At 45.4% G+C, this 10,886-nt stretch overlaps 1 protein-coding gene and 1 pseudogene across 4 annotated transcripts in view; both read right to left on the bottom strand.

Annotated features, from left to right (window-relative positions):
- Window positions 1-10,886, bottom strand: part of Adcy10 (adenylate cyclase 10) — an 88,365-nt gene that overhangs the window by 1,433 nt on the left and 76,046 nt on the right. For all 4 annotated transcript variants that reach the window (XM_021150515.2, XM_021150669.2, XM_029479259.1 and 1 more), the window contains exons 29-32: window positions 9,804-9,919; window positions 7,439-7,556; window positions 4,395-4,590; window positions 2,501-2,689 (exon numbers count right to left, since the gene is read on the bottom strand). In XM_021150515.2, coding sequence (XP_021006174.1) covers window positions 2,501-2,689; window positions 4,395-4,590; window positions 7,439-7,556; window positions 9,804-9,919 — 619 coding nt within the window. The remainder of the gene's footprint in view (window positions 1-2,500; window positions 2,690-4,394; window positions 4,591-7,438; window positions 7,557-9,803; window positions 9,920-10,886) is intronic.
- On the bottom strand, window positions 5,070-5,374 carry LOC110284831 (annotated as a pseudogene).

Below are 10,886 nucleotides of genomic sequence, written 5' to 3'. Positions count from 1 at the left end.
TTTCCCCTTTCTTTCTTCCTTCCTCTTTCTTTCCTTCTTTCTCCCTTCCTTCCTTCCTTCCTTCCTTCCTTCCTTCCTTCCTTTCCTTCTTCCTTTCATGAATTGGTTCCATGCAACCAAAGCTGACCTTGAATTCTCTGTGTGACTGAGGCTGACCTTGAACTCCTGACCCCCCCTGGCTCCACCTCCCAAGTGTTGGGATAACAGGCAACAAATAACAGAAATGATTTTTGTCTTCTAAATTAGGACTCGGACACATCTTCAAATAAGCATACATAGCTGCCCATCCAGTCTCTTGTTTCACAGTGCTCTGCCGGCTGCTGAGCCTGCAGTTCACCTTTGAAGCACTCAGGTGTGAAAGAGACACAGGGTGGGAACAAATGGAATGCAGATGGAGAGTGGAGGGGACCAGGGAGATGGGGAAACTGTGCTAAGGGGGCTCGAAGGAGGGGGTTCTCTGGAAAAAAAAAACCTGAAAGCTAAAAAGACACTCATAAACCCGAGTTATGGATACAGACCCCGTTTTGGTACGTTCGGTAATGATTACTGTGGTTGGCGTGTGCATACATTCCCCTACTGTCCACATCTTGGAGGCCAACCCCTAATGTATTGGAAGTCAGGGCTTTGGGGGATTAGGTTCTGAGGGCTTTGGGACTTATGTCCTAATACACAAGGGCCCGACAGAACAACTCCCCCTCCATTCTTTGGACAGGCAAAAAGGAGAGAGATTAGAAATACAGGGAAAATTAAGAGGACACCAGAAAGGAGGCTCTAACTCCAGAGCAGCAGTTCTCAACCAGTGGGGTAGAGACCTCTTTTAGGGGTTGAGTGACCGTTTTATAAGGGTCACCTAAGGCCATCAGAAAACACAGATTCATTATGATTCATAACAGAAGCAAAATTACAGTTAGAAAGTAGCGACAAAAATAATTTTTATGGTTGGGGTCACTGTAACATGAGGAGCTGAATTATGGAATCACAGTATTAGGAAGGCTGAGATCCACTGCTCTCGAGTCTGAAGTTCAGAATGGCCACTCAGTTAACAAAAGGAGCTGCGAAGGTTCCTACATAAAGACTCGCTTCCTTCCCCCTAGAGGTACCTTAAATATGAATACTAAGATAGCAACAATCCCTGCTACAGATAGCAACAGATCCTGCAGTAACTTTGTCTCTGGCTTTGCTTCTTCCCTAACTGTGAAGCTGCAGTTTTCTAGAAACCTCGGGAAAAGACTTTCTAACTGCAAATAAACTTCATTTGCAGTTAGAAGGAAGGAAAGACAGAAAGAGGGAAAGAGAAAAAGACAGAGAGAAAGACAGACACAGAGAGAGAAAGACAGAGAGAGAGGAGAGAGAGAGAAGGAAGGAAGGAAGGAAGGAAGGAAGGAAGGAAGGAAGGAAAGAAAGAAAGAAAGAAAGAAAGAAAGAAAGAAAGAAAGAAAGAAAGAAAGAAAGAAAGAAAAAGAAAGAAAGAGAAAGAAAGAGATGGAGAGATGGCTCACAGGTAAGAGCACTGACTGCTCTTAAGAACAAAGGTCCTGAGTTCACATCCCCGCAACCACGTGGTGGCTCACAACCACCCATAATGAGATCTGATGCCCTCTTCTGGCGGGTCGGGTCTGAAGATAGCTATAGTGTACTAATAATATATAAATATACAGTATAATAATAGATAAATCTTAAAAAAAAAAGGAAAGACAGAAAGAGAAAAGTTCTTAATTTCCTCGAGTAAGCCTGGTGACAGACGGTGTCATACACAATCCAATACATCTCCAGGAACCACCTTTGACAATGCAATTTCAGAAGCCACCAGAACCATACAGTATGAAAAGCTCACAGGAAGTTGTGTACGTTATCATTTCCCTAAGCGCTAATAACACCTGTGCTTAAATCTATGTTTACGTCTCTCTCTTTCTTTCTCTATCTGTCTCTTTCTCTGTCTGTCTCTCTCTTTTGAGACAGGGTTTTGCTGTGTAGCCCTGGCTGTCCAGAAACTAACTCTGTAGACCAGGCTGGCCTATGAACTCAGAGTCCCGCAAGCCTCTGCCTCTGGAATGCTGGGATTAGAGACACCTGCCTCCACTGCCCGGCTGAGTCTCAAAGTCTTTTCAGCGGACATATAAGAATTCTAGCTTCATTTGAGTGGAGGTCTCTGAAGGGAATTCCTCAGGCAACAGGTGGCAGAGTGGGGCTTCATCTCTGGCTCCTTCCCCTTCTGCCACTGATGGGGCCACAGGCAGAGGTCCTGTCAGTGAGGAACTCATTGTCATTAGATATTGACCTCTAGCACCAGACTTACACTTGCCAGCCTGCAAAACTATGACCTGTAAACTCCTCAGCAGTGACACAGACTGAGGTATTTTGTGATGGCAGCACAAGTGAACTAAGACAATGACCTCAGATGCCTCCTAAAACCTCCGCTGACAAGTAGGGAGGACGAGCACCCAAACACTCCCTCCCCTCTCCCCACCCCCACTGTAGCCTGCTGGCTGAGGGTACTCACCTTGCTCATGCTTAGCCAACATTTCTCCAGCAAATTCCCGTGTGTCTCAGAAAGCTCCAAGGCTGTGTTCAGGAAGAAGTCACAGCTGTGCCCGTCTCCCATTAGTATGCAGACGTAGGCCATCAGATGGTAGAGCCGCGGGTAGAAGACAGGGCCAGTGGTATTTTGAGCCACAAGGGTCTCCAAGGCCTAGGGAAAATAAACAACAAATCAAACTTGAGGCTGGAGATAGAGATGGCTCTGATGGCCCAAGTGCTTTGTCAACATGAGTTCAGTTCCCAGAACCAACATTTAAAAAAGCATGGCAAGCGGCTGGGGAGGTGGTTCAGTGGTTAAGAGCACTGACTGCTCTTCCAGGTGTCCCGAGTTCAATTCCCAGCAACCACATGTTGGCTTACAATCATCTGTAATAGGGTCTGATGCCATTTTCTGGTATGTCTGAAGAGATCAGTGTACTCACATACATAAATTAAATCAATCAATCAATCAATCTTATTTTTAAAAAGCTTGGTAAGAGCCAGGTGTGGTGGCACAGGCCTTTAATCCTAGCATTTGAGAGACAGAGTCAAGAGAGTCTCTGTGAGTTCCAGGTCAGTGTGGTCTACAGAGCAAGTTCCAGGACAACCAGGATTACATAGAGTCCTGAGTCAAATATATATAAAATAGCCCTGCAAGGTGTCACAGGCTTATAATCCTAGCCTATTATGGCCTATCCTCATAGCTTCCCCAGTAACACACACCACTGGAGATACCCCATACTGTATCTGTGGTTTTGCTTGGCTCATGGGAATATTTCCTCAGTTTGTGGGAAGGAACTACAAGACAGTTCATAAAATACTGAAGACTCACCAACAAGTTTTGACTTAGACGTTGGCGTACCCTCCAGGTCTGTAGTATCCTTAGGTGTGACAGTTTAGAAGTCAATGTGATCTGAACTCAGTCACATGACTAGGGGGGGGATCACCACTGAGAAGTCTGTCCTAAAATGGATCCTGAAGTAAAATCATTTCGAGAAAGTGGATACCAAAGATCTCAGATGGAGAATTTTGCTGTAAATATGTCCTTAACTTAAATAGGGCCTGTGAGATGGCTCAGAAGGTGAAAGGCCCTCATCACCAAGCCCTGGGAAGGGAAGAAAGACCTCCACTAGTGTCTTATGATCTCCTGGGCACCTTGTAGCATGAACAAGCTCTCTCTCTCTCTCTCTCTCTCTCTCTCTCACACACACACACACACACACACACACACACACACACATAGTCATACACATACAAACGCACACAATTAATAAATGTGAAAATCTTGAAGTTGGAGGATCATAACCTCTATAGACAGGGAAGGAATCACATGTAAAAGTCTCTTTAAAAAACAGTGCTGTATAAAACAATGTAACCATGAGAAATCGCTGAAATTTCTATTTGACAGCAAATCTCAGCAAATGGAGACTCATGGACACATGCAGGAAACTTGAGCAGTGGTATCTCCCAGTATGTAAAAATGTACAATCTCTAAATAGTACAGTTACAAACAGTTTGTGGTATTTTTCTTTTTAATTAAAAGTTTTATTATATTTGTGTGTGTGTGTGTGTGGTCACATGCACTACAACATATGTGTGCAGGTCAAAGAATGACTCTTAGGGGTTGGATTTCTACTTCCGCTATGTAGGTCTCGTGGATCAAACAAACACTGCTCCTCAGACTTGGCAGCAAGCACCGTTACCTGCTAAGCCATCGCTCCAGCTCTTTTTTCTAACTTTTTAGGAGGGTTGTCTTAAAAATAAAGCTTTTAGCATACATAAGTACAAATCCTGTAATGGGAAGATAATTAGCCAGGAGGGTGGATAGGAATCCACTGGAGGAGGGATTGTGCTGTAAGCCAGGGAGCAGGCCTCACCTTGAGTATCTCCACCCCACTGTCCTGAGCGTTCTCGGCCTGTTCTTCTATTTGCTTCTGCAGGTGGAGGACTTGCCCTTCCATGTACCTTGAGATCCCTTCGTAGTAAAGAACTGTCGGGGTTCTTCGTGTCACGAGATTCTTAGCTCTGTCGGAAAATTTGTTAAAGTTGTCCCACTCTTGAAGTCTGGCATACCTGCAGCGCCAGGGAAGACAAGTTAAAATCAGTATGGCTCTCAGGATGGGCTGGCTTCCTGACAGATCTCTGTGTATGCCAACTTTCAGTACCTCGGGCCTCTACCTGCCTTCTGTCTGAAACATAGGGATATTAGGTGACATGGATCCGGGAAAGGATGGAATCCTATGACTCGGGAGGGACAGAGAGCCTGCAGGAGCACACATGGCATGTGGGGTTATCCATGATGCTCCTTGGACTGTAGGAAGTGAGGCAGGTCACACATTTCAGGCTTATAGAAACTGTCCCAGTTGCAAAAAGAGGTGGGCCAGCAGTTCTCAGCAAGGCCTGCAAACAAGCCAGTGTCACCTGGGTCCTTTTTAATTGTAGGCACCCTCGGCCTATTATAATTGGAAAGTATTGAAATTATTTACATGATGAGAGAGTTCAGAACGTCAATGGTATGGCCAGCTTCATGTGACATTGTTTTAACTGTGATTTCAGTCCACAGACTTTCCAAGAATGTTACCATTGCTAAATAAGAAATAACCCTTGTCATCTAAAACTACTTTGGTGCCTCTGTGTTCTGGGAGAAGAACTTCCCCCCAACTTTCACACTGACCACTTGGTCCACCCACACTCTCCTTTTGTGCCTGATCCCAACACTGTGGCTTGCAATGCTTTTCCTGGAGACTTTCTGGAAACATAACCCCACCTTTAGGCACCCCACAGTTTCGGCGGCCCTCCTTTCAAGCAACACTCTGTCAAGGAGCAAAAGACACTTTCTAAAAGCTTGCCCAGCCATGACTTGCACCTCTGCAGGTCTGACCTCTGCACTCGGGTGGCCACCACTGCAGAGAGAGGCCTTCAGCGAGCCAGCTCGGGACAGGAGAAAAGCTGGGTTCTCATCTTAAATGCAGATTTCCAGGTCTGACCCAGATTATCTGGTCAGTCAGGCTCTGGGAGTGAGGCCAGGAATTTGAGCTAACAAGTCTTCCAGGTGATTCTTATGGCCACTAAGTATGAGATGTATTGCTCTGGGAGAGAACTGTTACACGGACATCCCAACTAGGACAGAGAGCAATGAGGAATTAGCACAACTGTTAGACTTCAGAGCCTTTGAAAATTAGTTTATGTGGTCATACCAATTTGATATGGAGCCTTAACTGGTCAAGGTAGTCTTTTTTGGATGTTAAGTTCTCCCACGTAATTTTATTCTGTGTTTAAGGCAGAGTCTCAGGTAGCCTGGGCTGACGTTAAACTCCTTATCTCCCGACCCTCCTACCTGCTCGACCCAAGTGCTGGACTCATAGGTATGAACCACTATGCCCCAGACTTGAGGAATTTTTTTTTTCAAATCAAAAGGCATTTCACATCAATTGGGAGTTGCTTAACTTTGTAGTCTTCAATCTCATCACACAGCTTTTACAGAATCAAATTAGTATTAGATGACCTGGCCGTGTATAATGTGAGGTGGCAAACAAAACAGGGGTCTCAGGCTAGGAGATAACAGGGAATCTGGTTGCTTTCTGATTTACCTTGAAGATGGCTGTGCTACGTGTACATCTGTACATCTCACGTACATCTGTACATCTCATTCCTTTTTTTTTTTCCCAAGACAGGGAACTTGTTCAGGACAGTTGCAACTCTGTATATCCCTGGCTGTCCTGGAACTCACTCTGTAAACCAGGCTGGCCTCGAACTCAGAAATCACCCTGCCTCTGCCTCCCAAGTGCTGGGATTAAAGATGTGTGCCACCACTGCCCGGTTTACATCTCATTCCTTGAAGGTAGGGTCCCAGCTACAGGCTTACTAAGCTGTGTTTCTTCCTCTGGCCCGAGTGGTCTGTGTGAGAGACTCCCGTGGAGCAAAGGGTCAGGGCTGTCTCCCTGCTCCTCTTGGTTCTCCAATAAGGAGTGCCTTAGTTGGCTGGTGATTTGGGAGGGACCAAGACAAGCACAGATCAGGACCTGTGCCTCCTTCTTTGTAAGAACCAGTGAAGCTGATTGGTAACATGGCGTTGAGCTGCTCTGCCATGAGACAGAAAGAGGCCTGCCTGGATGGGGAAACCTGTGGCTTCTAGAACTTCCCACTGCAGGCTGGGTGGGTCTAATGTTAGAGCTTAGTTAGTCCCTGCAGATATCATGTAGCTCAGACCCTCCAAGGTCATCCTCTCAAAATAATATTTTTCCATCTGTTTAGAATTGGGCAGGTCCCGTTGGAGAGATGGCTTAGTGGTTAGAATTGGGCAGGTGTATGTGGGCAAGGGGTACTGTTTCTTCAGTGCCCAAACTACAACACTCCACAGAGATAAGTACAGCTGTCCCTCAATAGCCCCTCACTGCCAGGATGCCCCCAGCCAAGAGATACTCAAATTCACAGGCACTTACAGCTCTTATATAAAATGGTATAGCATTTGCAGACAATACTTCATGCATCTTCCTGCATTACGTGTGTTGTTGATAATGTCACCATCTGCACTGTCACCTGTGCAAACCGCTGTTACACTTACTGTTTAAGGAATAAAAACAAGGAAGCAGACTCCACATGTTCAGGACAGTTGCAACTCTTCCCCCACGCCTCATAGCTTCTCTCTTAGGTTCGCTGATTCCACAGATTCCATCAGGTCACCTATGCTATAAGCTTGGTATTATTGTGACACTGAGACAGACCTACTTTTCTGTCCATGGCTGACGGGCTTCTAGGATACCTCAGGAGGCCTTCTCTGTAAATATTCTCTGGCACCTTTAAGCTGTGTCGGATGCATGCTATGAATATATGTTCTTTCTTTTAAAGACCATCACTGAACTCTTCTTCGGGATCTAACTCTCTCACTTTAGACTCTAAATGATTTGTAGCGCATTGTTACCAGACAGCGATGCAGGAGTAAAGTCCCAGGAGGAGTCCGCTCTGGAACTTGAGGATTCTGTTGTCTTCGTTGTGATGTATGAATTCCAAGCATTCTTCAAATGTTCTGTAAATGAAGCCTAGAAAGGAGGGAAACAGAGCGATGTTGCAGCAATGTGGTGTGGGGTTGGGGTGGGGTCTTTCAGGCCTTTAGCTCCCAACAGAGTTTCCCACTGTATAGTAATATCTGGTTGCTTTAGTGCTTTAAATACTCAAAGGGTCCCGTGGGTTGCAACAATCACATTGCTGCATTGGTCTGTGTTTCCAGGATCTTAGCTATACCTTGACTTCTTATGGATACATGGCCCAATTTCATAGAAGAGACCAAATGCCATCAGATTTAATCCAACCTTTCTCAACTCAACTACAAGACCTGGTAGTCCAGGAATCCCCAGTTTTTCACCCATAGCTCCTGTATGGGTAACAATGTATGTCTCTCCTTTGTTAATCATGAGTGGAGAAAGAACCCCTGGTTGGTCCCTCTGATTTAATAAGGCAATACTTAGAGGCTGTTAGGAAAGAGCTTGTTTTCTGTGTCACTGCAAGTGAGAATTCTTAAAAATAAGCCATTGTGGGCTGGAGAGATGGCTCAGTGGATAAGAGCACTGACTGCTCTTCCAAAGGTCCTGAGTTCAAATTCCAGAAACCACATGGTGACTCACAACCACCCTTAATGAGATCTGACGCCCTCTTCTGGTGTCTGAAGGCAGCTACAGTGTACTTACATACAGTAATAAATAATAATAAAAAAAATAAGCCATTGTCTGCAGAGGCTGATTGGCTGATTAGAACTTCAGTGATGCGGGGAAGCTCGAATGTTGCAGGTCCAGAGTTTGAATGTAATTGATCTTTAGCTCCCTAAATAGTCAGCCATTCCTTGTTCACTTCTGTGTTAGGCTCAACGCTCTGTGACTGACACCTTAAAAACTGTTTAGGATGTTTTTAACTTAGCAGACCCCTAGCTTCTACCAACCTGACCTAAAAGCTGAGTGTGGCAGCAGGCAGCATCTGAAGCCTGTAGCTAAGATCTGTCCCTTTTGCTGTAAGTTCTCTCTGATATTCTCACCTAGATATTTGAAAAGCACCTTGATTTGTGACTTTCTTTGTAATATTATTATGGAAGAATTCAAGGAGTTGGTTCTGTGCTGGTGGCATGGGATTGTGTTCCTGGACCACTGTCATTCACATTTGGCTCCGGAATAGACACTTCCTTATCCTCTGTGAGGTGAGAGAGAGCTGTGTTTTTCTGTTGGCATCACCAATAGCGATTAACTCTCATTCTTAATGGGCCAGCCCTTGTAGGCATGTGAAAGCTTTAACACAGCAACACACATTGTCATTGCTAATTTTCATACAACCAAGCTACAGAGGAAGGACTCATAAAGTTTTAGGTAAATTTACTGTTTTGTATCAGACCCGTGTGCCTGTTAGTTTTCGGACAACTTGATATAAGCTAGTGTCATCTAGGAAGAGGGAACCTCAATTGAGAATCTGCTTCTATAGGAAGTGATGTGAGTGGGCCTAGCCCACTAGACACAGTGCCACCACCCCCCCCCCCGGGGGTAGGTGGTCCTGGATTGTGGCCGAGAAAGCCACGAGAGCGAGGCAGTAAGCAGCACTCCTCCATGGTCTCTGTTTCAGTTAGTGTTCAGGCTCCTGACTTGAGCTCCTGTCCTGACTGCAGCCTGCAAGGTGAATGACATCCTTTCCTCTCCAGGTTGCTGTTGGTCATCATGCTTAGTCACAGCAACAAAGACCAAACAAGAACAGAACGGAGTCATGGCTATGAAGCCTGGAGGTCATATGTTGGATATGGTTATCAACATGAAGCTTCTAAGGATAGCCTGAAAAAGTTAAATAGTCCCAGTAAAGGGCACATTGTAAAACAATGCAGTGACTATCAACCATCAGAAATTGATCTGACAGCTCAGACCTACAAGGTTCCTCCAGATTTCATTATTCTTTGTCATTGCTCCCTCCTCTCCCAGCCCTGAAACAAGGTCTCACTATGTAGCCCTGGCTGTCTTTGAACTTACTATATAGATCAGGATGGTCTTGAACTCATAGAGGTTTGCCTGCCTCTACCTCCCAAGTGCTGGGATTAAAGGTGTGTACCGACATACCCAGCATTCATTGCTTCCTTACAATTTTGGTAATTGCTAACCAGCTCCTTGAATCACATCACTAGGCTCTCTCCATCCCTTAACACTAACTAGTTCAAAGTCAAAGTCCAAAGCCCAAGCCCTGAGAGATGCCTCATCGCTCCAGTGTGGAGATCCACCCTGATTTCTTTTCATTCCCCAAGCCAGAATAAATTCCACGCGTACCAGAATAAAGCATGATGTCCAAGCAGACGAAATAGAAAAATGCCTTGCTGAAGATGTCCTCTTCTGTTACAGAAAGGTCCCACAACCATCCCAGCACCTGGACCAAATGTTTATATCTGTGCAACAGAAGTGAAGATGTTAAAAGGAGTGAGAAGGAGGAATGGACTTCAGTCCTTGTCTAGTTAGTCCTGGACATGAACAGTAGTTCAGAGCCAAACACAACTCTTAGAATAGGCTTCAAATCTTCCCTTGCCCAGAACTAGAACCTAAGCCTCCAACTGGGTCCTCACCCCAAACTGTTCATATAGGGCTCCTCCATTTTAGGAGGACTAGAGTCTGGCCGATGTGGCCAAGTCTTCATTGCTGTTTGTTTGTGCATGCACAATGCCTTTTCTTTCCCCTTTATCTGCCAGAAATGGAGGTCCTATTCCCGCAATAAGCATAATTAGTTGTCCTCTTGGCCAGAGCAACCAGATTAGAGATGAATACAAAAGAACTCCAGTAAGAGAATTAACAGGGGAAAAGTGATGTTGATAGATAAAATGTCAGTTATCCGTTATGGTATCTTCCTTTCCTGTGCCATGGCCAGAGGAAAAAGAAGCCAGAATCCCACAAACAGCTTCCTGTCATAATTAGCTGTAGTTGCCAACCCAGTAGCCTCAATGGAGAGGAAAGCGTTCTGGTTGAGGAACTGCCTAGACCAAAGTGACCCGTGGGTAAGTCTGTGGGGAATTGACTTGACCATTAATTAATGCTGGGAGCCCCAGCCTTGTGGAAGAGGCACCATCTCCAGTTCTAAGAGCTGGATTAATCACGGATTGGAAAGGGAAACAGAGAGCAAGCCAGCAAGAGGCCATGGTTTCTGTTCTGGTCCCTGCTCGAGTTCCTTGTTCCAAATTTCCTTGAAGATGGACTATGACCTGGAAGTGTAAACACCACCATCCGGCCCCTCCTCACTTTTGGGCAGAGCACAACAGGGAGGAAAGTCACAGCAACAGGCAGGAAAGTCACAGCAACAAGCAGGAAAGTCACAGCAACAGGCAGGAAAGTCACAGCAACAGGCAGGAAAGTCACAGCAACAGG

The sequence above is a fragment of the Mus caroli genome, chromosome 1 (genome assembly GCF_900094665.2).
Source record: "Mus caroli chromosome 1, CAROLI_EIJ_v1.1, whole genome shotgun sequence".
In the NCBI taxonomy this organism is placed as follows: domain Eukaryota; kingdom Metazoa; phylum Chordata; class Mammalia; order Rodentia; family Muridae; genus Mus; species Mus caroli.
The sequence above is the reverse complement of the archived record's forward strand: the minus strand, read 5'-3'. Positions and strand labels throughout refer to the sequence as shown.